This window comes from Equus asinus, chromosome 3 (assembly GCF_041296235.1).
Source record: "Equus asinus isolate D_3611 breed Donkey chromosome 3, EquAss-T2T_v2, whole genome shotgun sequence".
Classification (NCBI taxonomy): Eukaryota; Metazoa; Chordata; class Mammalia; order Perissodactyla; family Equidae; genus Equus; species Equus asinus.
The window spans coordinates 97,875,906-97,901,279 of NC_091792.1; the positions used below are offsets into that span (position 1 = coordinate 97,875,906).

The window sequence follows — 25,374 nt, forward strand, 5'->3', positions numbered from 1 at the left end:
GTAACATCATTACCATTACTATGACCATTTACTGGGGAAAAAAAAAGAGTTTTAAATCCTCCTTATTGTATGGTATATTTTCTGGGTGCAAAACTAGTTAACCTGAAAGACCTTGCCTTTCATGCACTAACTTAAACCAGACATAACAGCTGTGGTCAAAAATATTCTCAAACATACACTGTACCAGGATGTCATCAAAATATGTATATTATGTGTAAGTAAGGTTGTAATGGTGTTAGATGGTGGAGTGTGACCAGACGGGGAGTGTTCTAAACTTAGCTTTCTCTCTCTCTGCGTGCTAAGTTCAACTTCTACTACCTTTTTTGTTTTCGTTGGAACAAAGCAGAGTTGGGGACACCAGCTCTTTCATGTGGCTGCTCCATCAGTCATCTTCAGTTACTAGTCACATCAAGTCTTTCTTTTGCAGGAGTCTACACCTCCCTTCTATGGAATAGACCCAATCCGCAAACTCCAATGCCATTTTCATAGCCTCCCTTGGTTAGCTGTTCTGTACTTTTTTCAAACTCAAGCTCAATTCTGGTCATCCCCAGCAGGTCTGGGCCATCAAATTTATCTCCTATTTTTCACATAGGACTTACTGATATTTTTGTTTCTATGACTTGCATTCATGATGTGCAAGTATGAAATAAATGAACAAGATTATTTATGATGGTAGTAAATATATATTCAAAAGACTGTTGGCTACTCAGGGAAGTTACCTGCAGAATCACGTAATGAAACAATTTATCCTTTACTCCAACTGATCTCTAGATAGAAAGGGCAACCTAAGGTCATATGGAAACAAATCAGAAATCTATACAAGCCAAGTCTGAAAAAATGGATGAGTAGGAATGATAAGCAGTACCATTTGGGTTCAAAATAATGGGCTGTTATCAAGAGAAGAAATGGACTTGTAAACTAGAGGGATGCCAGTATTTTTGGAGTAAGTGTGTAGCCAAACTTTTTGCAGTCAGTGTGTAGCCTCCATGCTGTAGGCATGGAGGGCAGCACTCATTTAGAAGAGTGAGTTCTAACACGCTTGCTAAATATTAGGTCATATTACCCTACTCCCACCTTCCTCTTACACTTGCCAGATTTTTTCATCTTAATTTTTTTACTACCTCAGTTAAAGCTTGCTGCTACTGCTACTCTTTAATCAAATTCTGGCAATTCACATTTTCAACTTCTACCATATTATAAGGTTTTTCACTTGTTGCCAAACATATCTAAAAACACGATTCTTCATCTTTCATCCCCCAAATCTTGCTTCTCTTCCCACTTCTCCATGGAGAAGCCAAAGGGCTGTCAAACTCAACCTCCATGGCCTGTACAGGCCAACCAGCTGATATAAAGATACAACTGTAAATTCACTACTTTCAATTTAATCCTCTATTCAGGACTCTGGTGTTCTCTCTCTCTTCATTCTTCACAAGTGCTCTATCAAATCAAATCTTCACCACTCTTCTCAACTCCTTTGACCCATCGCTCCTTACAAACGACTCCAGCTGCTACTTCATTTTTAATATCTCCTGTGTAACAGTAACTCCAAGTCCCCACCTCCAGACCGAAACTTACTGCTGAGCTGCAGACCAGTAGTCCTCCGAATGTATCCACCTACATTTTCAGGTTACCACAAACTCAGTTCAAAACTTAACTTTTGCAGCCGGCCTGGTGGCGCTGCGGTTAAGTGCACACGTTCTGCTTCAGCAGCCCGGGGTTCGCCGGTTTGGATCCTAGGTGTGGACATGGCATCGCTTGTCAAGCCATGCTGTGGTAGGCGTCCCACATATAAAGTAGAGGAAGATGGGCACAGATGTTAGCTCAGGGCCAGTCTTCCTCAGCAAAAAGAGGAGGATTGGCAGCAGATGTTAGCTCAGGGCTAATCTTCCTAAAGAAAAAAAACACCTTAACTTCTCCTTCTGCATCTCCCATCTCTGTTAAAGCTGACACCATCTCTTGCTAGGGTTATTTGAACTCTTTAAGATTGTTCTCCTTGCCTCCAGCCTAGATTTCTGTTAGTTAGCATTGGTATTTCTGTTAGAGTGTTTTTACCCAAAACACAAATTTAATGACAGAAAACCACTTTGCCTATATTCATTTTGCTTAAAAGCACTTCATCCAAATTAAAATTTAAGTTTTATGTTAAATTAAATTTTGGATAAAGGGTCTTTAGATTCATCAAAGAGGTACGTGTTGTGTTCAAAGTAGATTGGAAGAAACAACCAAGCACACAATGTAATAAAACTAGAACCAGGAATAGGATAGGCCCCAAACAACTGTTCAGTAGGAAATTAGATAATTTTTTTCAAAATGATTCTGTTTTAAAGATGACTTAAAAATATAAAATTTCATGGTATAAATTAATAAGAACATGAGCAATACATTTCAAAAACCTGTGGGATATAGTTAAATAGTACTCAGAAGAAGGTTGAGATTTTTACATGAACTTATTAAAACACTATGAGAATTGAAAATAAGTGAACTCCATATTCACCTCAAGAGGCTAGTGTAGGGGAGGAAGACATTTCCTCTTCCCAAATGGGGGTTCGTCTGGCCGGAGAACGAATTAAATTCACATGAGACAGAATAGCAAGAGAAAATTAAACAAAGCTTTATGAGGAACCATGGCCCGGGGCCTTTCTTCCCGAAGGAAGAAAGGGCACCGAAGAAGTGGGGTGCAGACAGTGGTTATATACCCCCAAACAGGGTGTTTCACATGTGATTGAAATGTCCCTTTTACAATAGTCACGAGGCTGCCCTGTCGGCACAGTGCTTGATGGACACAGCAGGCAGTGGTCTGCTATCTCGGTGGGCATAGCAGGAGGCAAGTCTATTGTCTGGAGCTGGGCGGTCACAGGTGAGCGCAGCAATCAGTTCCTTCCCTAAGGAAAGATGCTCAATCCTTAAAAAATGCCAACGTTGGGAGGGGGAGGGAAGTCAGTTACAGGAGGTTACCAGACTAGGACAATAAAATGCAGATTTAAGTCCTTGCCTTTGGTATTGATTAAGAGTTTTCAGAGAGAAGGTCATCACCTTTCTTCTTCCTGGTACAGAGAGGGAGGCACCTTTTACAGATAGAGATTTACCTTACAAATGTAAACGTGTCCTAACAAAGAGCAAGTTCCATTCCTCAGAGCCTCCTTGCCTGTCCCAGTTTATCAAAAGCAATGAGCCTCAAATAATCCTGATGACAAAGAGACATATCTTGGGGTGGCCAATTTCAGGTCCCCACACTAGAAAAAGAAAACTCCAAGGAAATTAGAAGAAATTATTTTATTGATCAAAGCATTACTTAATGAAAGAAAAAAGACTTTACATCCTTACTACAGAAAAAAGGGGATCTTTTGAAAACATCATTATAATACAAAAAATATGCAAGATAGACCCTGGAGGAAAAAGAGAAAACATAAAACAATGATACTAAGACTAAGAAAAAGAATAATTACAGATCTGGATTAATTTAAATGAGAAAACAAATAACAAATATAGCTGAAAAGGATAATTTCCAAGAGCATGTAAATTACTGAAAGTCAACGCATGTCGAATAGCTGAATTGCCCAAAAGGAAATGGTAACCATCTACCCCCACACGGCAGTCAGCTCAGAAAATTTAATAGTGTTGAATAGACAATTCCTATGATACTCAAACTCTTCCCAGTTTATTCTTTATAGCTAGTATAACCAGGATATCCAACTATAGTATAGAATGGAAAAAAAGTGCAGCAATCGTTTTATAAAAATGGATGCAAAGTCCTAAATTAGATATCACATATCAAATCCAAAACCATATTACAAAATATACAAAAAAATTCATTCACTGTAACCAAGTAGAGTTTAACTCTTAACTATTTGGAAATATATTAATGTTATTTATAAGACAAATAGATTAAGGGAAGAATATATAATCATATTAATAGGTCATTTAAAAAAGATAAAATTTAAGATCCAATTTGGAAAAATCTCTTTGTAAGAGAAACTAGGTATTTTTTCAAATGAACTTGACAAATTGTTTCTAAAGTTGATCTGGAATAATATATTCAAAAGAATAGTCAAAAACTTTAAAAAATAAGAACATTATTACTATCTTATATTTGTGAAGAAATTTGCAACTTCCAAATCATTCTCATGTGAATTATTAAAGTTGATTTGAGGTGTAGCTAGGACCTGTACTGCTCTCCACTGGATCAAGCCACCATTATCTTTTATCTAGATTATTGAAAGAGTGACCTTGCTGCTCTCAAAGTTCCTACTTTGAAACACTCTAACCGCATTGTATATTCTCAATACAGCAGCCCGAGTGATACTGTGAAATATAAGCTAGACAATATCATTTCTCTCTACAAAATCCTGTGATGACGTTCCACCTCATTCAGAGGAAAAGCCAAAATCATTTGTCCCTGTCGCCTAACCCACTACACCTCTGTCTGTTACCTTCCTGACCTCCTGTCCCCCCTCTTTCTCTCACTCACTCCACTACAATCACATTGGCCTCCTTGCTCTTCCTCAAACATGGCGATTACACTCCACCTCAGGATCTTTGCACTGGCTCCTCCCTTGGCCAGAAATGCCTTTCCCCAACACATTTACCTTCTGTAGATTTTGACTCAAATCTCACCTTCTCAGTGTGGTTTTTCTTGATGACCCTACTTAGAATTGCAAGTGTCTTGATACTCTTTATCCCTCTTCCCCTTGTTACTTTATTCCATAGAGTTTACTGCTCTCTAATACAATATACATTTTATGTATTTACCTACATTCTTTGCTTATTTTCTGTCTTCCTCCAGTAGAATGTGACCTTGATGCTCCATCTCCAGTGTCTAGAACAGTGCTTGGCATATGTAGGCACTCAGCAAAAATTTATTGCATGAATGAATGAATGAATGCATGAATTACAGATGAGGTAACTGAACACAGACAGTTAAGTAGCTTCGCCCATGTTAGCAAAACTTCATCAGCACCTCCATCTTCTGATTCCCTAACCCAAGATAGTTCTCCAGTATGCTCTTTTATCACTGTGCTATCCATATCACAAATTTGAATTAGTTTTGGTTGTCTGTTACTTTTAAATACTTCCAAATGAATAGATTTTGTTTCCTTACACGAGAACCACAGAATTTAGAGTATAGCTTGAGTCTGTTGATTTCTCAAATATTTTCTTTTTAGAATTTGACTGCTTTTTTTAAAATTAGAGCTATAACCTAACAAAGACCCTAAAATGTTCAAATCAGCATATTAAATAGAAGAGCACGTTAGACCAAGTTGTGCACAGATATGCAAAATTCTACTTTTATGAATGCAATGAGATGTAGATAATTTATCTAGTAATGCCAAGATTTACAGCAAATTCAGGGGATGTCATCTTTAAGTTTTTATATGGGACCATCCACTTTATCCCAACATTCTGACCTTCACATCGAGCTGCAAGACCCAATCTGTCCTCATGCATTTTTGCCTGAGAATTTTAGTGTTTATCAGGGAATTAGAGAGAGGGAAAATAAAGGTGTTAGATTATTTTTCTGTCTGAACTGCATGGATTAAAAGAAAACCTACAGGGATAGGCAATGTTATATATTTTTTAACGTACTGAAAATATACCAGGGGTTTTAACCTGAAAGCTTCCTCTGTCGTGCAAGTCACACTTATGGCACGCACTTACTCTCTGGTTAAATGATTGGGTATTTTCCCAAGCCTGTCTTTTAAAAGCCTCAATCATTCTGAAGCTAAATAATGTGAAGGTTGATGCTGGGGAACTCTGGCACATTCATGACAAACTTGAGCTGTTTAGAGGGGAAAATATTTAGACATATTAGTGTAAATCTATAAGGTGGTATTTTCTCTACTTCTAAATGAGGCCTGAGTTAACTTGACTGATGGTGTGCCTCCTGGGGAAGCTGGGGTGATCCATTTTTGGACAAGTGAAGCAAATGATCTTAAATTTTAAAAAGTGGGAATGCCCAGAGCTGTAATTGCCATTCCTTGTTCTGTCTAACTTTCCAGCCATGTCTCATTTGTGTTTATATTTGATGGGTCAGGGAAATGTGGGTGACTGCTTAAAACTGCAAATTTAAGAAGTATTCCAAAGCATAGAAAAGGAAAATTACAAAATTTGCCATGTCCTCTGTGAAAAACTGACTGAACAATAAATAATGTGACAAAAGGTACTCTTTAATATTATTTCCTGAAAAAGTTTTGATTGGATCCAAGATCAAGAGGAGTTTCATTCCAGATCCATTTGACATTTAATCCTTTAGATGAAGAGGTGAAACTATTTCTTGACTGTTTCCTATTTCAGAGCAGCAGCCTTCCCTCCCCAGGAGAATCTAATAGCTCAGAATACTTTGGGGGCAGAAATATCTCATTGAGGACAAGGATGCACAGACTACTCTTTCGCTTGAAACGGAATAAAGATAAGGGAGATGGGAGGAGAGAGAGGGAGGCTATGAACATCTAAATGCAACTTCAAAATTCCACTGGAGCCTCACAAATGGAGAATTAGCTCACAAGAAAGAGACAGACAAACCCTTTGATCTTCAGCCTTATCTGGAATTGTCCCCCTTGACAGCAAGGGCCGCCTAAGAACAGTTTCTGCCCAAAGGCGGGGTCACCTTCTGGTTGACCTGAGGGTCACCGCGTGCAAGTGGAAGTTGGCAGGTGCTTGCGTGTGCAGGCTCCTCTCTTCAGGCTAATAACTGGACTCCATCTAGCGGTCAGAAGAACGAACTGGGCTCTAGCTGCTTACATGAGGAGACTTTAAACCAAAGCAAACAGACTGTTGTTGAGATCTGACAGCTGCTGTTGTCAGAGGGTCTGAGGTGACTAAATAAAACAGCAGCAACAGAACCCAGCGCCCCCAGGCCCTCCGCGTCAGGCGCTCTGGTACCTCCATTTGCAGGTCAGAGCCTCTGTGCCTGAGGCCCTGTAGGCGTGCGCTGCTTTTGCTCAATCCACCGGTTTTGTGTGATGCATTTTACCATTATGATGGTGGAAAGAGGACCGGGTGGAGTGTCAGGAGGTCGTCTCTGCTCTGTGACTCTGGGCAGGTCCGCGGAGCTAAACTCTGTGGGACAGCTTCCTTGAGTCTAAGATGAGGGGGAGTGTAAAGCTTTCCTCTGCTTGTTGGTTGATTTAATACCTGCCAGCCCCTCTGCTGGGTTTGTGCGGGTCAAGGAGCTCAAAGTTCAAGAGAAGAGTTAAAGTTTAATGTAAATGTTTAGAATACATTGTAGAAGGCACTAAATTCCATACCAGAAGGCCAAGAGAGAGTTCCACGTAGAAGTCTCAGGTTAGATAATTACTCCTAGGTGGTAGGAGCGAAGATATGACATAGAGTATTGATCTGTATCTGCATCTGTGTCTGTGACCGTCTATGACTGCATCCATGTCCATGTCTAGTCTCCGTGTGTGTACACATATAAATATATACACACGTACCTGCATAGTCAATTTAAAAAATTCACAATCAATAAAAGATAGATAACCACCTGGGGAAAATATTTGGAACATGAACAACAGATAAAAATTTCTTATCATTAATGTATGACGAATTTTTCCAAATGAATAATAAAAACACAAACTCCTTAGTGACAAAACGAGCAAAGGATATGAACAGGTCACTTAAAAAAAATAATTACAAATATTAAAAAATCTGTTAAAAATATATTTAAGCTTATCAACAATTAGATAAATTAAGTCAACATTTAAGTAATTAAATTACGTTTAATTACTATTTATTCAATTAGCTAAAATTAACTGTTTACTAACAATAAATTAAAAATTTCTTGTTGGAGCAGCAACGTTTAAAAGGGTTAGTCACTAGTATTGAATAGGCCATGGAGAAAATGGGCTTTTATATCGTGATGGTGGGAGTGTATATTGCTAATCTATCTGGATAAAGCCTGGCAATATGAATCAAAATGGAAAAGACTCCATTTTTAGGAATATGTCTAAAAGAAACAAGTTGGTGGAAAACTACACAGAAATGTCTTTGTAATGATCTTTGTTGCATCATTTTGTATTTTAGCAAAAGAAATAACAGAAAACAAACAACAAATAATCAACCCTGAATATCTTGCTATTTGGGAATAGTTACATGATCAGGCTGTAGCCACATAACAGGCTATTACACTACAATGAAAATTTTTATAGATCTCCATTTATAACATAGTAATACTCATACAATGTTAAGCAGAAAATAGCTTACAAAGGAATATGTACAGTATGCTACAATTTTATGAAAATAGTAAATTGCGTGTACACATCAATTAGCAAGGGAAAGTATCTGGAATATAAATTAAAACATTACTAGTAGTTGTCTCTTGATGGTGAAATTACAGACAATTTTCACTTTCTTTTTATATCTTTGGCTGTTGTCTGTATTTCCCACAATTATGATAAATTACTTTTATCAGATAAACCAACTAAGCAACTATTATTGAAGATAGGAATAAAGCCTGAGCAACTGGGGCAAATTTCCATGAAAATCTCTGACTATGTCTTCCACAATGTTTTCTAATCTCAAAGTATCATTTCCTGCTTCCGTTTATAGCACTGCAGAGGTAAATAAAGGGACCAACAAAAGAGATGTATCTTTCACAGACCATAAAAGTTCCATTTCACTGGTGAAAAATTCTCTCTTCTCATAACCCTTAGGCACTGTATTCAGGCTCCATAAGGAAGGAGGTAAAAGGAAACTTGCAAAAAAGACTCAAAGACGGGCTCCGAAGGAGGCAGGCCAGCAAAGACAGCTTGCCTTGTCAGGGCGCATGCCCCTCTGCAGGCAGTCAGGCCCCCATGGGCCTGGTGCATGGGCTGTGATCAGAATCGAGGTGTCCAAGCTGAAAAAATGGTCAGTGAGAGCTGAGCCTAGACAAGTCGGGGTGGGGATGGCTGAGGATACAGGCCTTTTGTGGGCTCAGTGATGTCCATAGACTCCTGCCTCTGCACGAATGGTCCAGGCCCTGGTTGTTGTCCACCTGGACAAGTAGCATGTTATCTGCAGCTTCTAGGAGGAAGTTGTCTTCTTTAGTCCTTAATAATGTTGTCAAACTTAACTCCACCTGCTTCTACAAGGAGCTGGACACACTTGTGTTTGAATCCCAGCATTATTATTTAATATTTATGTGATGCTTGGGCAAGTAACTAAACTCTCAAGAATTTCAATTCCCTCATCTTAGAGCAGGGATAATACCACTGCATCTAATTCTTGTGAAAGGTGAGATGCCAATAACACCTAGAACCATGCCTGGCACATAGTCAGTGTTCCAGAAATGAAAATTAAGCCATTTCCTGTATATTAAAGTGAGGCTGGTATTAACCTCCAGTAGACATAAATTGGGTGACTATATAATTTCAATAACTCTATGATATCAAAGTGAAAGGGCATGCTTTAGTTATGCTGATGAAAGATGTAATTTGGGAACTGATGGTCATTCTGATTATAGGGTTCTTAATTTCATCCTCTCAAACTGTACAACGTTCACAATGGTTGGTGCTCTATTATCAGCACTGAATCTGGATGACTTCCTTATGGGACATGGGTTGGGAGAATCTGAAGATGCTCTGAGCACACATCTCTAGTGCACTTTTGTTGCATTACTATTATTTGCTTGCAAATCAGTGTCTGCACGGTGTGTTACATGACTTTACCTCCCTGGTGCCTACCATATTGTACAGGCTCAATAAATGTTTATTGAATTTATGACCAGATGCCCTGAAACTATCAGTCTCAGATGCCAGGAAATGGCTTCTGCACTTTCCGGGTGGTTCCTGGCAGTAAGCCCAGCTTTCTAGCAATTGGATAATTGTGCTCTCATGGTCAGCCTGGGGCAGCAACAATCATCTCTACCGCCTGTTGGGTCAAGAATAGAGGTTACTGATTGCTGCTCCCCATACGATCCGTGTTCTAAGAATTTCTGAGCAGGTAGGACACCAGCTGCCCCTCTTGGCATTTTGTTGTGTCACTCTGCTTTGCCGGCTGATCCACCTGCTGGGTGCACTAGATCGTGAGCATTCTGAGAGCAAGCACCAAGATTATTTTGTTTACATTTGAATGCCCAACTCTTAGAGTGTCCAGCATAGAGCTCAATAAATATTGTGGAGTGAATAAATAAAAGTTATAATGATGAAATAATTATGAAATAAGGAATCAAAAAATAGAAAATGGGAAGAGTTTTGTAATTTTCCATGTCATATAAATTTAGAAAATTTACTTATTATCTTTGGGCCTCTTTTCAATATCTTTAGAACGGGAATAATAATATCTCACAGTGTGGCATCATGTATGCCAGCCACCACAATAAGTTGTAAACACTATTAATAGAGTAAGTCTGTCAGTCATAATAACTGTACCATTAGCTTTGGATTCAGTTTCGAATCAGAGTTCAAATGGAATCTGTCTACTTTTTATTAACTGTTATATCTTGAACATTTACTTAGTTTCCCCAAGTCTTGGGTTCCACTGTTGTAAAGATTAAGTTAGATGTTGTGAAAAGAAATTAGTATTGTCTATTGCTTAATAAATGAAAGATATTGTTACCAATATTATTATTCATATTGAAGGTTAGTTTAAGATCTTAGAATTTTATGATTTTTGTGTCTATTATCTACAGAGTAAATAAAAGAGTATAGTTAACATTCTTCTTTACAATTAGAAAACCGGGAAGATTTATTAGATTTTGATTATTGGGAATTGAGAAAGAATTGATAGATACAATGCATAAAAACCAATAATAACTAAAAGTTGTATAGTATTTTATGGTGCACAAAGTATTTCTACAACCACAAGATTCACAACGCTAAAATAAACTATGGGCTGTTGTTAGGTTCCCATGACTTACTGTGGATTGCATTTATTCCTCACCATATTATTTGGGAGTTCCCATGAACACTAAAAGCCATGTGTAACTCATTTACCTGGCTGATTTAAGAGGAGTTTGATAGCTTCCAAAAGTTTCCACTCTCTCTTTCCTAGCCAGAAAATCAGAATGCAGGTGCATCAGAGAGACTGGAGGGAGTTTAATGTAGATTTGTTGGGTGGGGGAGAATCTTTGGAGAAATACTTTCTGTAACTCTGTGTGTGTGTGTGTGTGTGCATGTGAACACACAGGCATCTCTGTCTACCCACCACATATGAGAAAAAGTAGTGGGATGGGGAGAGCCTTCCCCACATTCAATGGGAAAGAGACTCTGCTAAAGAGAATCATAACTTATTCTGAGCCACGGAAGAATTTCAAAGCAAACGCTTAGAACTCTTTACTCTCCCATCTTTAGAAGGCTTTCATTTAAGTCTACTGAGTTTTCTAACCAAATAAGTCTGCTTATTTACTGATTTCTCAATCAGAATTTATGAACACTTCTCAACCATAACACTATCTATACCCACATGTTGTTATATTATCATCTTGATTACTTGATTGCTCACAGTTTCCATTTCAAAAATCTTACTTCAGTTATTGTTTTTCTCCAAACTGTCTTGTAAGCAAGAATGAAGAATTCAGTACCCATTTTCATTGACGCATTCGTCTCTGTAGATGGGATAACTGAGAAAAAACTCCTAGAGTTACCTGCACACTTTGAAAACATAACTAAGACCTATTTCACACAGATGATCCCATTCTTAGCCCACAAACACTAACACTTCCAGTCAGTTGACACCGACTTTTGCACCCTGGAAAGTTAAAAAAAAAAAAAAATTTAAGGGTTTTATGGGGACGTAAGCCTTCAGAAAATAGAAAGCAAGTCTGTTCCCTGGGTCATAGAGACTGAAGATTTCCCCTCTAAAACTGCGGCTTCTCTGGGCAAAGACCCAGAGTCACACAGAGAAGCAACTGGAGTGTCTGAAACTGCTTGCTTTTTCCAGTTTATACCTGCAACTTTCTATTTTAGCCTTGAAAATAGTTACCTTTCTGACATAATTATTTTTAAATGTTTGTTACTTATTTTGATAGCAATCTATCTCAAAGGAGGGAGGGCTTTTGAGAAAATGTGACACATTTCACCTTTTTATAAGATATAAATATATAGTCATCGAATTTTAATAATACTGGGATTTTTTTTTCTATAAGATTTTACATGGTTGTAACTAATGCCTTTCATTTGTCAAATCATTTGCTTGTAGAAAAATTAATGAACAGAGTTATTGTCAAAAATAATTGAAATAACTGTTGATGAAAAACAGGGTAAATGGTTTAACAGTATTTAACTTTGTCTATCTATCTATCTATGTATTTATCATCTACCTATCAACCTATCTATCATCTACACATTTTCCAAATGTTCAAAAAGGGCAAAAGACGAGTTTCTTGCAAAACTGGACTGAATGAATTAGGGACAACTGTGGACAGATTGAACGTTAGCACACAAAGTTGTTTAGCGTCAGAGGAAAGGCATTGGGAGCTTTCTGCGGCGTGTAATCTACTGCCAGAAAGAGTAGCACAGCTGGGTTTGGTAACTAACATCTGTATTATAAATAGCAGGTGAGTAAAAACTAGATCCAGTGCCAGGAGAAATGACCTGAGGCAGCTTTTAGGTCAGAGCGTGATTAACATATAATCTTAAAGTAGTATGGGTTATACATTACATTTTGTAGCAGTTTTTCAATTTTAGTCAGCCTTGAGGGCGCTGCATCTTTTATTGCTTTTCAGAGCCCACGTATTCACCAAAGATCTCCCTATTTGATAGTGCACCTTGTTTAGATGTGGGACATGAAACAGATAACATTTTTCTGAAGAGTCAAAGTGAAACTACTTCCTGTTTGTCCCTTAGGTCAACATTATCCAAGAGAAACTTCTATGATGATGGAAATGTTCTTTATCAGTGCTGTCCAATAAGGTGGCCACTAGCCACATGTGGATATTAGCACTTGAAACGTGGTTTGTTGGACTAAGGAACTGAATCTTTAATTTTATTCAATTTTAATTAAAGTGAAATAGTCACATAAAGCTAGTAGCTACTATATTCATGCAGTCTTAGAGTCAAGCTCTCCTCAGTCTTTTGTTCACTGAGGGAAGTTTTCTGAATGATTTACTGTTATCAGATGCTAGACCTTTAAAAGCTGGGCCAAAACTAAGACTCAATTGTCTGTCATTCAAACTACTGAAAAATCTCTTATTTAGGATCCCTCCACTTTCGGCCACTGCTATTTATGTCAGTTAATGAATAATTACTACTCAGGACCTCTGGTCTTTAGCAGTGGTCATAGTACTCTTTAAATTCCCAGTGGTTGAAACAGACATTTTTATTTTCTCTTTTTGACTAAGAGGTTTTATAATCAAGTTAATTATTTTTCATCAGTTATAAATGTCTAGAACTTGGCTCTGTCATTTTTCCATAAATTCAATAAACATAAAAGAAAATCCTTGTGGTACTGCACCAGGTTCTTTTTTGCCCACCGCCTAAAAAGCCAAACACCAAGATGACGAGATTGCAGCAGAGAGAGGCTTTACTCACAAGGCAGCCATGTGAAGAAGCGAGAGCATGAGCCTCAAATTCGCTTCCCCGAAAATAGGGACTCAGGGATATTTACGGGATGGGGGCAAGGTGGTCTGAAATGTGGAGAGAGGTGATTGGAGGTGAGGAGGGGTGAGGTAACTGATGATCTGCACAAGCGTAGTCAGACTTCATGTCTCTTCACAGGACCCATGTTCACAAAATGGGGGCATTAGCATGATCTGAGGGTGGAGTTTTTAGCCTCTTGACGTCAAAAGGTCGCCTATCGGACATCTGCACAGACCAAGTTGATGAGTTGGTGGTCTCAACCGGCCTGGAGTGGACAAGGAGTTCTAATTCCTGAAAAACAGCTCACACACCCGTTACCATGGTGACCCAGGCTCCAGGGAGATGTGTTCTATAGGAGCCTGGTGGGAGTCAGATAGCATATTGCCCAAGCAGCACAGTTAACAGTGGGCGGGTTAAACCGCTAAAAGCTATCATCAGTAATTGCAAAAAGGAAAAAACTTTTGTACCTAGATACTTAATCATCAAGGGCTGTTTGCCAGTTTCACATGCAATAAGTAAATGTTCAATGTGTAGATTCGATCAGTCCATTTTCCACTTGTTTTATTTTTTCTTTTATCCTAATTCAGCTTTGCAGACCATCATCTGTGTGTGCCTAGTAACCACTTTCGAGGCTATTGAGCCTTCTCAAAAATTCAGATTTTATTCCGGAAAGCTGCAAGAGGCCTGAGAAGGAACAATAATGAAGCCCAAGATTCTTTAAGGTTTTTTAAGATAAATTAACACTATGTTTTAATTTAAATCAAGATTCTCATGTTCAGGTGATTTCTCCCTGTTCTCCAAGCATGGGGAAATATTCTTATGTGTCTAATAGGTAGTTCAAAACAGAATGCAGGAGGGGAGTCTGCCTGCTACAGGACAAATACCCCATCCTGATGATGAGTCCTGGATCTCAATTCTGTCACCACTTGGAGTGTGATCGAATTTAAAAACAACTCCTATAACACTCGGGTAGAGGAAATGGGCACTACTGATTGTAGTTGATTCTTGACATTAGAGGCGACTGTAACTTCAAAATGCTCTCAGTTCAACCTATCAAACCTGAAACTTCTCTTTGTAACACGTTGAAAGTGTTACAAAGTGAGCTTCAGATCAAAGGAAGTAGAAAGCACTGCAGCAAAAGGCTCAGTTATCTCGACGCACGCCCTCTAGCCAGGCGGGCCGTCCACCTCTGCATTACAACCTCATCCAAGCGTTACTAACAGCTCCAAGTTTCCCAACTCAGGTTACTGACACCAGACTATGGGCTCCAGCTTCCATACAGCATTTGTCTATGTGACTGTTTCAACTGCCAAAATTTTGATATTGTGTCATGAATTTCTCCCATTTCTAGCAAATAAGATAATTTAATGAAATTACATATGCTGGACCCAATTTTAAAAGTCCATGTATGTTCGTGTGTATGTGTATCAGTGTTTATAGTGATGGAAAATCTCCAGAAAGCAGGGCTGAAGTCCTATAAACACCAAAATGTTCCTCTTAAATAAGTCCATTTTGGGAAAAGCTCTGTCACATGGTTCTTGCACATAATTGCCTCACCTCCAGACTGCTGCATTCACATCTGGCCTGAACCCCGTGACGTGGGGCTTGGTTTCGACTGTAACCTGATGGCAGTTTGCCCATGTTTCAAGTCTGAAAATGTAGTTGGCTAGTATTTTGAGTCAAGGGCTGGACTATAACCATACCTCTCTCCCTCTTCAGTGATATTGCAGTGGAGCCAACATCTGTGTGTGTGTGTGTGTGAGAGAGAGAGAGAGCGAGAGGGAGAGAGAGAGAGTGGGTGTGGGGCTGGGATGAAGGAATTTGAGGGAGGATAACACCTGCCATGCTCTGATTTAACTTTTTCTAGGACTGGATTTCTTACTGCCCTCAGAGCAGTGTTTTAATGCCCCAGAAGGAAATGAGGGAAAAATGAAAACCAAGTTGTTTCAAACTAAAATCGACAATGTTAAGGGTCCAGGGGAGTATGCTTCATATTCTAACCTTGTTAATTCTCAGCAGCCTCCAGTATCTCACAGAATAGACTTCTCTCTCCCTACAGGCTGCAGCTCAGATACCCAGACAACTATAGTCTTGGACTTGAAGCAAACCAAAGATGAACTCTCTTTCCACATCCTCTGATAGGTCTGGAGAAAACAGGTGTAGTAAACAGGGCAGGGGAATTCTTTTTTTTTTTTTTTGAGGAAGATTAGCCCTGAGCTAACATATGCTGCTAATCCTCCTCTTTTTGCTGAGGAAGACTGGCCCTGAGCTAACATCTGTGCCCATCTTCCTCTACTTTATATGTGGAATGTCTGCCACAGCATGGCTTGACAAGTGGTGCCGTGCCCACACCTGGATCCGAACTAGGACACCTGGGTCCTGCCACGGAAGTAGAATGAGCGAACTCAACTGATGTGCCACCCGCCAGCCCCACAGGAGAATTCTTAGAGAAACAAATCCCAAGAGCTACCTGAAATGACTACTGTATATCGTGTTTACTCTTTTTAGATTCATAATAAATGTCCACCATAATTGAAAACATGAAGGGAGACATTTCACATCACAGTTTATTTTAGGGGGGTCACCTTTACCCCATTCCTCACCTTTCCATGAATCCGGCTTCAACTTCTACCCCAGTTGCTCAGAGGGACAGTAGAGGAAGACTTGTCCTGCTTCTGTCATGTCTCTTCCCCATGGGAAGAGGCTCAATGATCCTACTGGTGAGACAGTGGGAAGTGACCGTTCACCAACTGGTCCACATTTCTTGATGGGGCTCCTTGTACTCTCTGGGAGGAAACAGTAATGGAGCAACATTTTCGGTTCCTGTCTCCATCCTCTTTTTTTAAGAGGAGGAACTTATCTGATTGATGATGTGAAGAAGTGGAAATTGAGTACTCAGTTCAGCCCCTCTTTGACTTTCCCCTTTTCAGAATTATCTATTGAAAACACACATTTTTCCATCTTCCAGGACCTTAGCTCACAGGACAGTCTCTACACCCTGTGGAGTTGGCCCACAAGTGGGCAGGGAAGTTCAACTCAGGGGGAAAAGGCTCAGATCCAAACGCTAATCAGACGTTGTTATTATCAAAACACTTTTTGCTCCTTATCTGATGCATTTGTCTATTTTCCCCAAATTTCTCAGAACTCTCAGGGAATACTTACTCTGATGGCTTTCTTTAAGTAGAAGCATCTGAAGCAAAGTGGAAAAGGACAATTAGAGTGAGTCTACTAGTGCTTGAGGCCCAGTTCTGACACCAGCATGGCTCTGACCTCAGTTGAGTCCATTATTCTCCTTGATGAACAAAATGGGGATAATACCTGAGACCCCACGTCTCAGGGTCAAATGAGGACTCATGCATGGAAATGTATAGAGTACATCTAATAAATCAAAAAGCGAATATTATAGAACCTTTACTTTGTGCTATGAACATTTATAAATGTTTCATGTGTAATAACTCAAGTAATCCCCACAACTCTGTAAGGTAGGTTCTGTGTTTTGCTCTCATTTTACACATGATGTTTAATAACTTCTCATACAGCTGGTAAGGGACAGAGCTGGGATTCTAATGCACATAGTCTGGCTTCAACTGAACCCCTAACTCTCATGCTATACTCTCTAATTAATGATAGATGCATCTAGTTTTTAAAAATTATTTTTACTGTTAAAATGGGTGGGTGAATGCTTTAAGTTAAATATGGGCGTGAAATGTGGGGAGTCCCACAAACACCATCATATGATAAAGTGAGGTAGAACCTAGGATCTCCTTCTGAGCTGAGGGAAGTTTGATTTTCCCAGACCTTCCTCCTGTTCTTCCCATGTTCCCTTTCATCATCACTTTTGCTGTTCTTTTTGCCTAAGACATGCTCAGGGTGAAAATGCTTATGAGCTGTGACTTAGTAAGGATGTTTGGGTCATAGAATCTGGTATACTAGAGCAAGAAGGGATTTTCAAGACCACCTAAGAGAAAATTAAGATCTCCAAGAGGTGAAGGGACTTAGCAAAGCTCACAAGCCCAGATCTTAGCAATGGCAGGCCTAGAATCCAGGGTTACATCAAGTGCAACTGAAAAGACAAATATTACAACCCAAATTAAATTTAAAAACTCATACCATGAGAACATCCTTTTTGTGTGTGTGTGTGGACATAAGAGCATGAAGAAAAGACTCATGGATTCTTAAATTTTGGGTATTTAATATATAACCCTGAGGTATTGTGCTTTTTCCTACTGTGATTATGTTTTAGTTTTACTGGTTGATATTCATTCTGAGACTGTGGATAATTTAGATATTGATGCTCTATAGCATCAAGCACATCTCCACCAACTAAGATGGTTTTGTATAATGTGAATAATCTTTAGTAATACTAAATAACTTTGAGGATGATGTGGATTTGTACACAAAGTTCTTATTCTCTATCGTAACCCCGCCATATCTTCTAATAGCTACAAAGTCCTATCCTCAGAGGTATTTCAAGGCAATCCTCTGGCCTGAGAACTGAGTCAACTTATTACAACAGTGACTTTTTGGGAAGTCTTCATTAGTCACAGAACTGATCACCTTCATGATATGATGACCCGATCCATATTCCTCAAGGGCACATGTCACCCTGGTGGTAACAGGCAGTGCCAGGATTTGAACACAAGATTGACTCAGATTCAAAGACCATGCTTTCTGCATCATGTTACAAAGAGTTCTGATATCAGTAGTTCATCATATGGGCATACTCAACAGTTCACTACATTGTAGTCAAGAGTCTTTTGGTTGCAATTTACAGACATCGGCTCAAACCTGCTTAATTAAGACTGAGCACTTTACTGGTTTGAAGGGATACCTCATATAATCCAAGGATAGGAAGTGCAGTTTACAAGAGACAGGAACTGAGACTGGAATATCATCAGGAAACAAAAGGCAGCCACTCTCCTGACTCTGCAAGGCTCGATGCTCTATCTGTACCAGATTTCTTCTTTTCTCTCTGAACTTCTGTCACATGCTTATCTTTGTTATGTGTCAAAGAACCAATCTCCGTGGGTGGGAGTCAGTTTTTAGAGGAGGGCATGATGAGTAGATATCCAAATAGGTGTAAACCACAGCATGTCCACATTTCCTCATTTGGAAAATGGGAAGACTGGATTAGATAATAATAACAATTGACAGTAACTAAGTCTTTATTCTGTTTAGGTGCTTGGCAAAGTAATTTACATGGGTTATATCATTAAACCTTGTAGCAACCATAGGAGGCAGGAAGTTCATTGGCCCATTACATAGGTGAGATCACTGAGGCACGGAGAAGTTAAGGACCTTGCTCAAGATGATCTCTAAAGTGCCTTGTAGTTCCAAAAGGCTATGGTTTTCATTAAACATCACAGATTGAATAAATCTAACAGAGATAGATTAAATGAGTGAAAATAATATGAAAGTATATTTTATTTCTTAACCTCACATCATTTTTTTTTCTTAAAGAGAAAGGCAGATCCTAAACAAAAATGGTGAAATGCATCTCAATGATCAGATTAATTGAATTCAGATGCTTATCATCCTAAAATGAACATGATATGGTCACAGTGACTGATAAAAAAGTTATTGTCAAAATAGAGAGTCAGGCATTCACAAAAAAGAAAATATCTCCAAATAGGAAATATGGAGTTAGTGGTTAAACAAGAAATACCCAAAAACATAAAAAACAAAATATGACATGATTCGAGTTTTGAGTTTCTCAAGCTTGGAAGACATAAGAATTTTCCCCTTCTTGGTATATTTCCGTATTGTTCCATGGTATTAATCATGTTAGGTCATAATAGGTTATAATATGTTGATAGTAGGTTATGATGCTCCATTCATGATACCATTTGAAAATGTCCAACTCTGTGCCCAAGCTTTATGACCTTTTTACTGATGTAGCACGGTAGAAACAGTTTTGAAAATGCAGTCTTTCCCAATGACAAGTAGAAAAGAATGAGGAAGTATTCAATTAAGCCATTTTTATTTTCATACTGTATAATAAAAAGCTCTCCATTACTGGAGGAAAATGATACAAATTCAGCAAAGCTTATACATCAGTAGTGAAGTATCCTTCACAGTTTCACTGCAATATGCCCCTTTAATGGATTTGACTAAAGAACCAAATTCCATTTTGCATGTAATAACTATAGTAAAAAGAATTTTTTCTTACCATCTAAGAATGAAAATTATCACCATTATAGAAAGGCAACAGCCATTAAATAAATTAAAAGCATCTTTAGAGTTTTTCCATATACATATATAATATATATATTTTAAATTGCCATTGACTGTACAAGCATTAAATTCTCAACTAAAACATTTACAGAAACTAATGTGAAAAGCTGAAGGGAAGGCTTGGGTTTTAGAAAAAGAAGATCACTTAATCAACTATAAACTACATTGAAACACAATTCTCAAGGGGAAAAAAGCTATACAGAGAAGTCAGACTTACCCAAGATTTAATCTCATATGTAATCTTACACATCAAATATGCGTAGCTATTCACTAACCCAACCTTGGTTCAACAGAAAGTCCATATCCAGACATTAGTTACTTATTAGCAAAGAGAAAAGTGAAAGACTAAACTGAATAATGTTATTATATAACAAATTTTTATGTCAGACTGATAGTATTATACACATATGATTGTCTATGAAAATATTAAATGGGCAAAAAGAGTTTTTTTGAGAAATATTAAGGTAAAAAAAATCTAATCTTAATGAATAAACGATCATCAATTAATACAGAGCAAGGTGAATGTAAAAATTGATCTGGAATATGGTAGTGCTGAGATCTGGGGAATCTTCCAGTTTAAATTCTACAACCCCAAATCCTATAAATTGTATATTATTTACACAGGTTACAACAAAATACTTTGAAAATACTATAGTGACATCAGCAGCCCCTGAATTTGAATTCAAGAGAACAGTCACTGAAAAAAAAATCATTTTTTAAGTGACTCTGTGTGTGTGTATGTTTCATATGTAGGAATGGGGGTGAGGGGTGGTTGGGAGAGAGAAAGAGAGAGAGAGGGGATAGACAGAGACAGAGACTGAGTTAGGGAGAGAAAGAGACGACTTAGGAAATGCCATTGTAAATGTAATTTCTCTTCTCGTCAATGTCACTTTAACATCAGGAGATTTGTAAAAAGTCTATGTAGTAATTACACAGACGCTAGTACCTAACAAATTTTGAAATAATCACTTACTCAATTTTCCAACTATTTCAAGTAAATTTTTATTGATTAAAATATTAACTCATTTACTTTAACCCCTACTACTGAAAAGTAATCTTCCTTTATTCTTTGTGAATAAAATGATTCCCGTTAATATCATAATATGTCCTCAATGCAGCAGCAAAATGATAGCGACAAGGTCATCCAGAAATAACTCCTGGTCAAAATCTATTCTCATTGCTAAAGGGGCTATCCAAGCTCTTTCACTGTGTTATAATTTTGTGATATCAATTGCTACTTAAAATCTCAGTTTGTGCTTGGAAATTTTTATTATTTAGAGGATTTTTTTGGCCATTGTAGGATTTAGTATACAATAAGTGGGCATCAGTTCAAATTAAGGAAGGTCAGAAACAGACATCTGGATAGAAGAAGGCTGAGAAGTAATACTGGGAATTGCTAGAGGTTTTGGTTGCAATACCGCTAGAAAAAGCTCAGTTGAGAATTTCATCAGATCTACCAAGGAAAAAGAAATTTTCTCTTTTTTTCTTTTTTTGCTGAGGAAGATTGGTCCTGAGCTAACATCTGTTGCCAATCGTCCTCTTTTTTCCTTGAGGAAGATTAGCCCTGAGCTAACAGCTGTGACAATCTTCCTCTATTTTGTATGTGGAACGTTGCCACAGCATAGCAGATAAGTGGCGTAGGTCTGTGCCTGGGATTGGAACCAGCGAACCTAGGTCGCTGAAGCAGAGGGCATGAACTTAAGCACTACGCCACGGGGCCAGCCCCAAGAGAAGTTTTCTTTATTGAAAGACAGTATGATCAGGATATGGTGGCCACACTCTGGCTCATTTCTGTTATACAATTTTGCTTTTAAATTTTTGATAAAATTTATTAAAAAATAATTCATCATCTATCTCATTTTGAATCTTAATGCTACCAGAACAAAATATTAACTATAAGAACCCATAGTAATGCAGGCACTGAACTTAATTCATTATTTAGAACTGGTGTGTCTCATCCATGGAGTTAATACACATGCAAGCCAAATTTCATGTACCTCCAAAAAGTGTCAAAGAGTTCCTTTTCATGGTAATCTCCTGATAATAGGTTTCCAATAAGACAGAAATACCACTGAAACCACAGAGAATGCCATACTCACTCACAAACACTGAAGAGTAGAATGTTCTTACCTCTGGCTTATGAACAGAGATACCTTAGTATTTTTACATCTATGACTATCATCCATTCAAGGAAGATGTGTATGAAACAGCATAAACCCAAACTTTCGGTGCCAGACGGCCCTTCAGCTCAGCTAGTCAGGCTTTTCATTTTACCAGTGAGGACACTAAAGACACACAGTTAACACAGTGCCTTTTACAAAATAGATACTCAATAACTATTTATTAAATGACGAAGCAACATAGGTAGCTATAGGCAGAGACAGAACAAAATCCCATGTCTTCTGATACTTCACAGTCTCTGAAATGGCTTAGTTGTTACTAATCGAGTCAGATGGAACTAAGATGAGGCACAGATATAACACCAACACCAATGCATGGCCTGAAAACGTTTCTGTCACGTATGTAAATAAAGTGAGCGAAAGACTTTTGAAACAATTTTTCAAGGGCGAAAGCATAAGAGGAGATATTTATGAAAATGGAAATGGGAAAAAACAAAGTGTCTATATTTGACTTCCTTTCCTGGTGGATAATTTTTAGCGAGCTTTGCTAAAGTATAGATTTCATGGCCGAACCAAAAGCCTTAATCCATGAGAAACAGTCCCTGGACTTGGATGTAGCTGAAGAATACTATCCGACATGTGATTGTGGTTACTTTGCTCATTTAAAGAAATCTCAATACTCCATCCGTTTTTGAGTCTCAGTATCTATTGATTACTTCACAGGAAGTAAGGGCATATGAAGAGAACTAAAAATTAAATTTTAAAAATTTAATTGAATTTTTGAATTCAATATAAAAGAACAAATAAAAGTACCTGTGAAAAAGAAGTATAGAAGAGGAATTACATCTGGGTTTTCGAATATTGGGTTGCTAGTTCCCTTTTCTGGGAGGCAATGAAATGAAAACAACTGCATTTCCAATTAAATGGCTGGGCCAAGTGGTAACTCTCCGCATATGCTCTTGGATCGCTCCATCATTTTTGGTAAAGTTCTCATAATTGAATAGGACTTGCCAGAACATGAAATGAAAAAAACAAAGAATCCTGTGTAGACTGAATTATAAAAGCATGTTAAGCAAACTTTCCGACAGAGGGCACAGGAACCTGGAGATGTACACACATACACACTAACACTCAGCACATACTCTCCCCTCATCCATTCACAAAATGACTTGTGGAGAAAAACACAGGTAAACAAGAGTCTCAGAAATTTTTAAGATAAACATCAAAGTTGATTGGATTTCTTAGCACTTGCTGAGTTGCTCATGAATCTAAGGCAATAAGCCTACTTTGAAATATGAAATTATTCTATTCTCTGTGAGTAGAGATAAATGATAAGCTATTGGTGTTACTTCAATCTATTTTGAAAGCTCATTACAAAAATAAATCGGTATGTTCTCTAATAGTTCTAAAAACAGTTTGAGTGATCATTTTTCTCGTGTGATTAAAAAAAAGAAAGAAATAGATGTCCATATTTCCTAAAATCTTGCTTTTTGTTACATTCAGAAACAAATACTGTCTAGTTCTCCTTGGTGGAAATCAACAGTCTATTTCTCATTCTCTTTTGGCTATAAAAAAATCTTTTGGAATGAAATGCATTGGCAGTGCAAAATAAAAAAAGTCCGTAAAAATAAACGAATGATTGAATTAAGCCTTCCAATGAGTTCTTTGCCAGGTTATCTGCAAGCACAAGACTCTACTGTCATGTTAGGATATACTTTAAGTACCACGTTCTTATTTTCATCAAAGAATAAGATACTGAGAGAGGACATCTTTTCTGGCACACAGCAAGGTTCAGGAATTCCAGGAACGACCCCCACAGCTCTCACTATGCTCTGGATGGTAGCGTGGTTGGATGGTTTCAAAGACTAGAAAAGAAATGGGAGAACACATAAGTCAGGTGGAAATACTGCTCCAGTCTTCACTCCTCACCACTAAAATGCATACACAATGAGTTAATTTCAACAGCTTAATACAGCCCTGGCATCATTACACATTCAGCCCAATCACCTGTACCACCATCACCAAAATGGCTATCGTTTATTAAGTGCCTGCTCTGTGCTAGGCATGTTACAGACAGTATCTTTAATCCTTACGACAAAACTACCATTTCTTTCATTTTACACGTAAAGAAACGGACTCAAAAAGCTTAAATGACATGTCTTAAGTCTTGCAGACATATAGAGTGAGAATTTGAACCCAGTTGTCTAAGCAAGAATCACTTAATTAAAAACAATTTAGTCCCCAAAGAGGGGATTAATACATCCTAGAATGTCCTCAGTAACAGGATTGCAATAAAAATGATCTGTTCTTGATGCTATGCGAATCATGAAGAACCCTAACAAGCACCCTATTTAACATAGATACGTTATTGCCACTGCTATAGTGATATTTATATTCTGTTTTAAAAATAAAACCAAGCATGTCAAGGAGTGTTGACTTATTTAATAGTTGCCAACAGGATGAATTGATGGTAATTTCTCTAATACGTAATTATTCAACTCTCAGGAGTACGAACTGGGGTTAAGAAGACCACACTACTGGCCACTGGGGGTCACTGTTGCTCCATGGGTTCAGACTTCAATGTGCTAGAATTAAGAGTTCCAAGGGTGGGCCATATCCTCTGGGAACAATCTGGGAGGCCTAAGGTTATCTCATGGACGTCAGAAGATTGACCAAAGAAGCCTGGGTAAAATCTATTCCTAAGAAAATGCCAAATGGGACCATTAACATCCATGTGAGACATGTGGTTTTCTTTAGAGAGCACCATACACCTCTGCTCAGCATTGAGTGACAGCCACTCTTCCAAGCCCAGAACGTTTAGGTGTTGGCAGAGTGGTAAGAACATCTTCACAAGAGATGCTACACTTTTCAGCATTAGTTCTCTCCAATGTCTCTTTTAGGCAGGTGAAACCAGTTTTGTTTTAAACACATTTAGAGACAGAAATTTGGTAACTTGCCAGAGGTTGCATGTCAATTCAGGAATGAGATTTAGACCAAAACTCTGGCTTTTTAATTTCAAGATTTTGAGCCATGTTTCAGAGGGACCTCTGCCCCAGTGATCTGGTATTTTAATTTCATACTCCTAAAACTCCCAATATGGGAAACTGGAACAAGTTAAGAGGTTAAGGGTACAAACCAGTCAAGGGAGAAGCAAATAATACAGAAAACTGGCATACTGTAAAAAAATAGGATTTTTTTTTGGCAGAGAGGGGGCAAATCTCATCCCATCTTTCAATTTTAATGAAAAATAATTATCCATATATTAGACTTCAACTTTATTGTGAATAGACATAACTTATTTTAAAAAGTAGTCTCGGGGCCTGCCTGGTGGTGTAGTGGTTAAGTTTGCATGCTCTGCTTCGGTGGCCCAGGGTTCATGGGTTTGGATCCCAGGCATGGATCTACACACCACTCATCAAGTCATGCCCTGGTATCATCCCACATACAAAATAGAGGAAGACTGGCACACATGTTAGCTCAGTGACAACCTTCCTCAAGCAAAAAGAGGAAGATTGGCAATAGATGTT

At 38.2% G+C, this 25,374-nt stretch overlaps 1 protein-coding gene across 1 annotated transcript in view; it reads right to left on the reverse strand.

Moving 5' to 3' along the window:
- Window positions 1-18,793: 18,793 nt before the first annotated feature.
- The window catches only part of BMP3 (bone morphogenetic protein 3), a 28,572-nt gene continuing 21,991 nt past the window's right edge, over window positions 18,794-25,374 (reverse strand). The window contains exon 3 of the mRNA XM_014836316.3: window positions 18,794-23,712. Coding sequence (XP_014691802.1) covers window positions 23,521-23,712 — 192 coding nt within the window. The 3' untranslated portion in view covers window positions 18,794-23,520. The remainder of the gene's footprint in view (window positions 23,713-25,374) is intronic.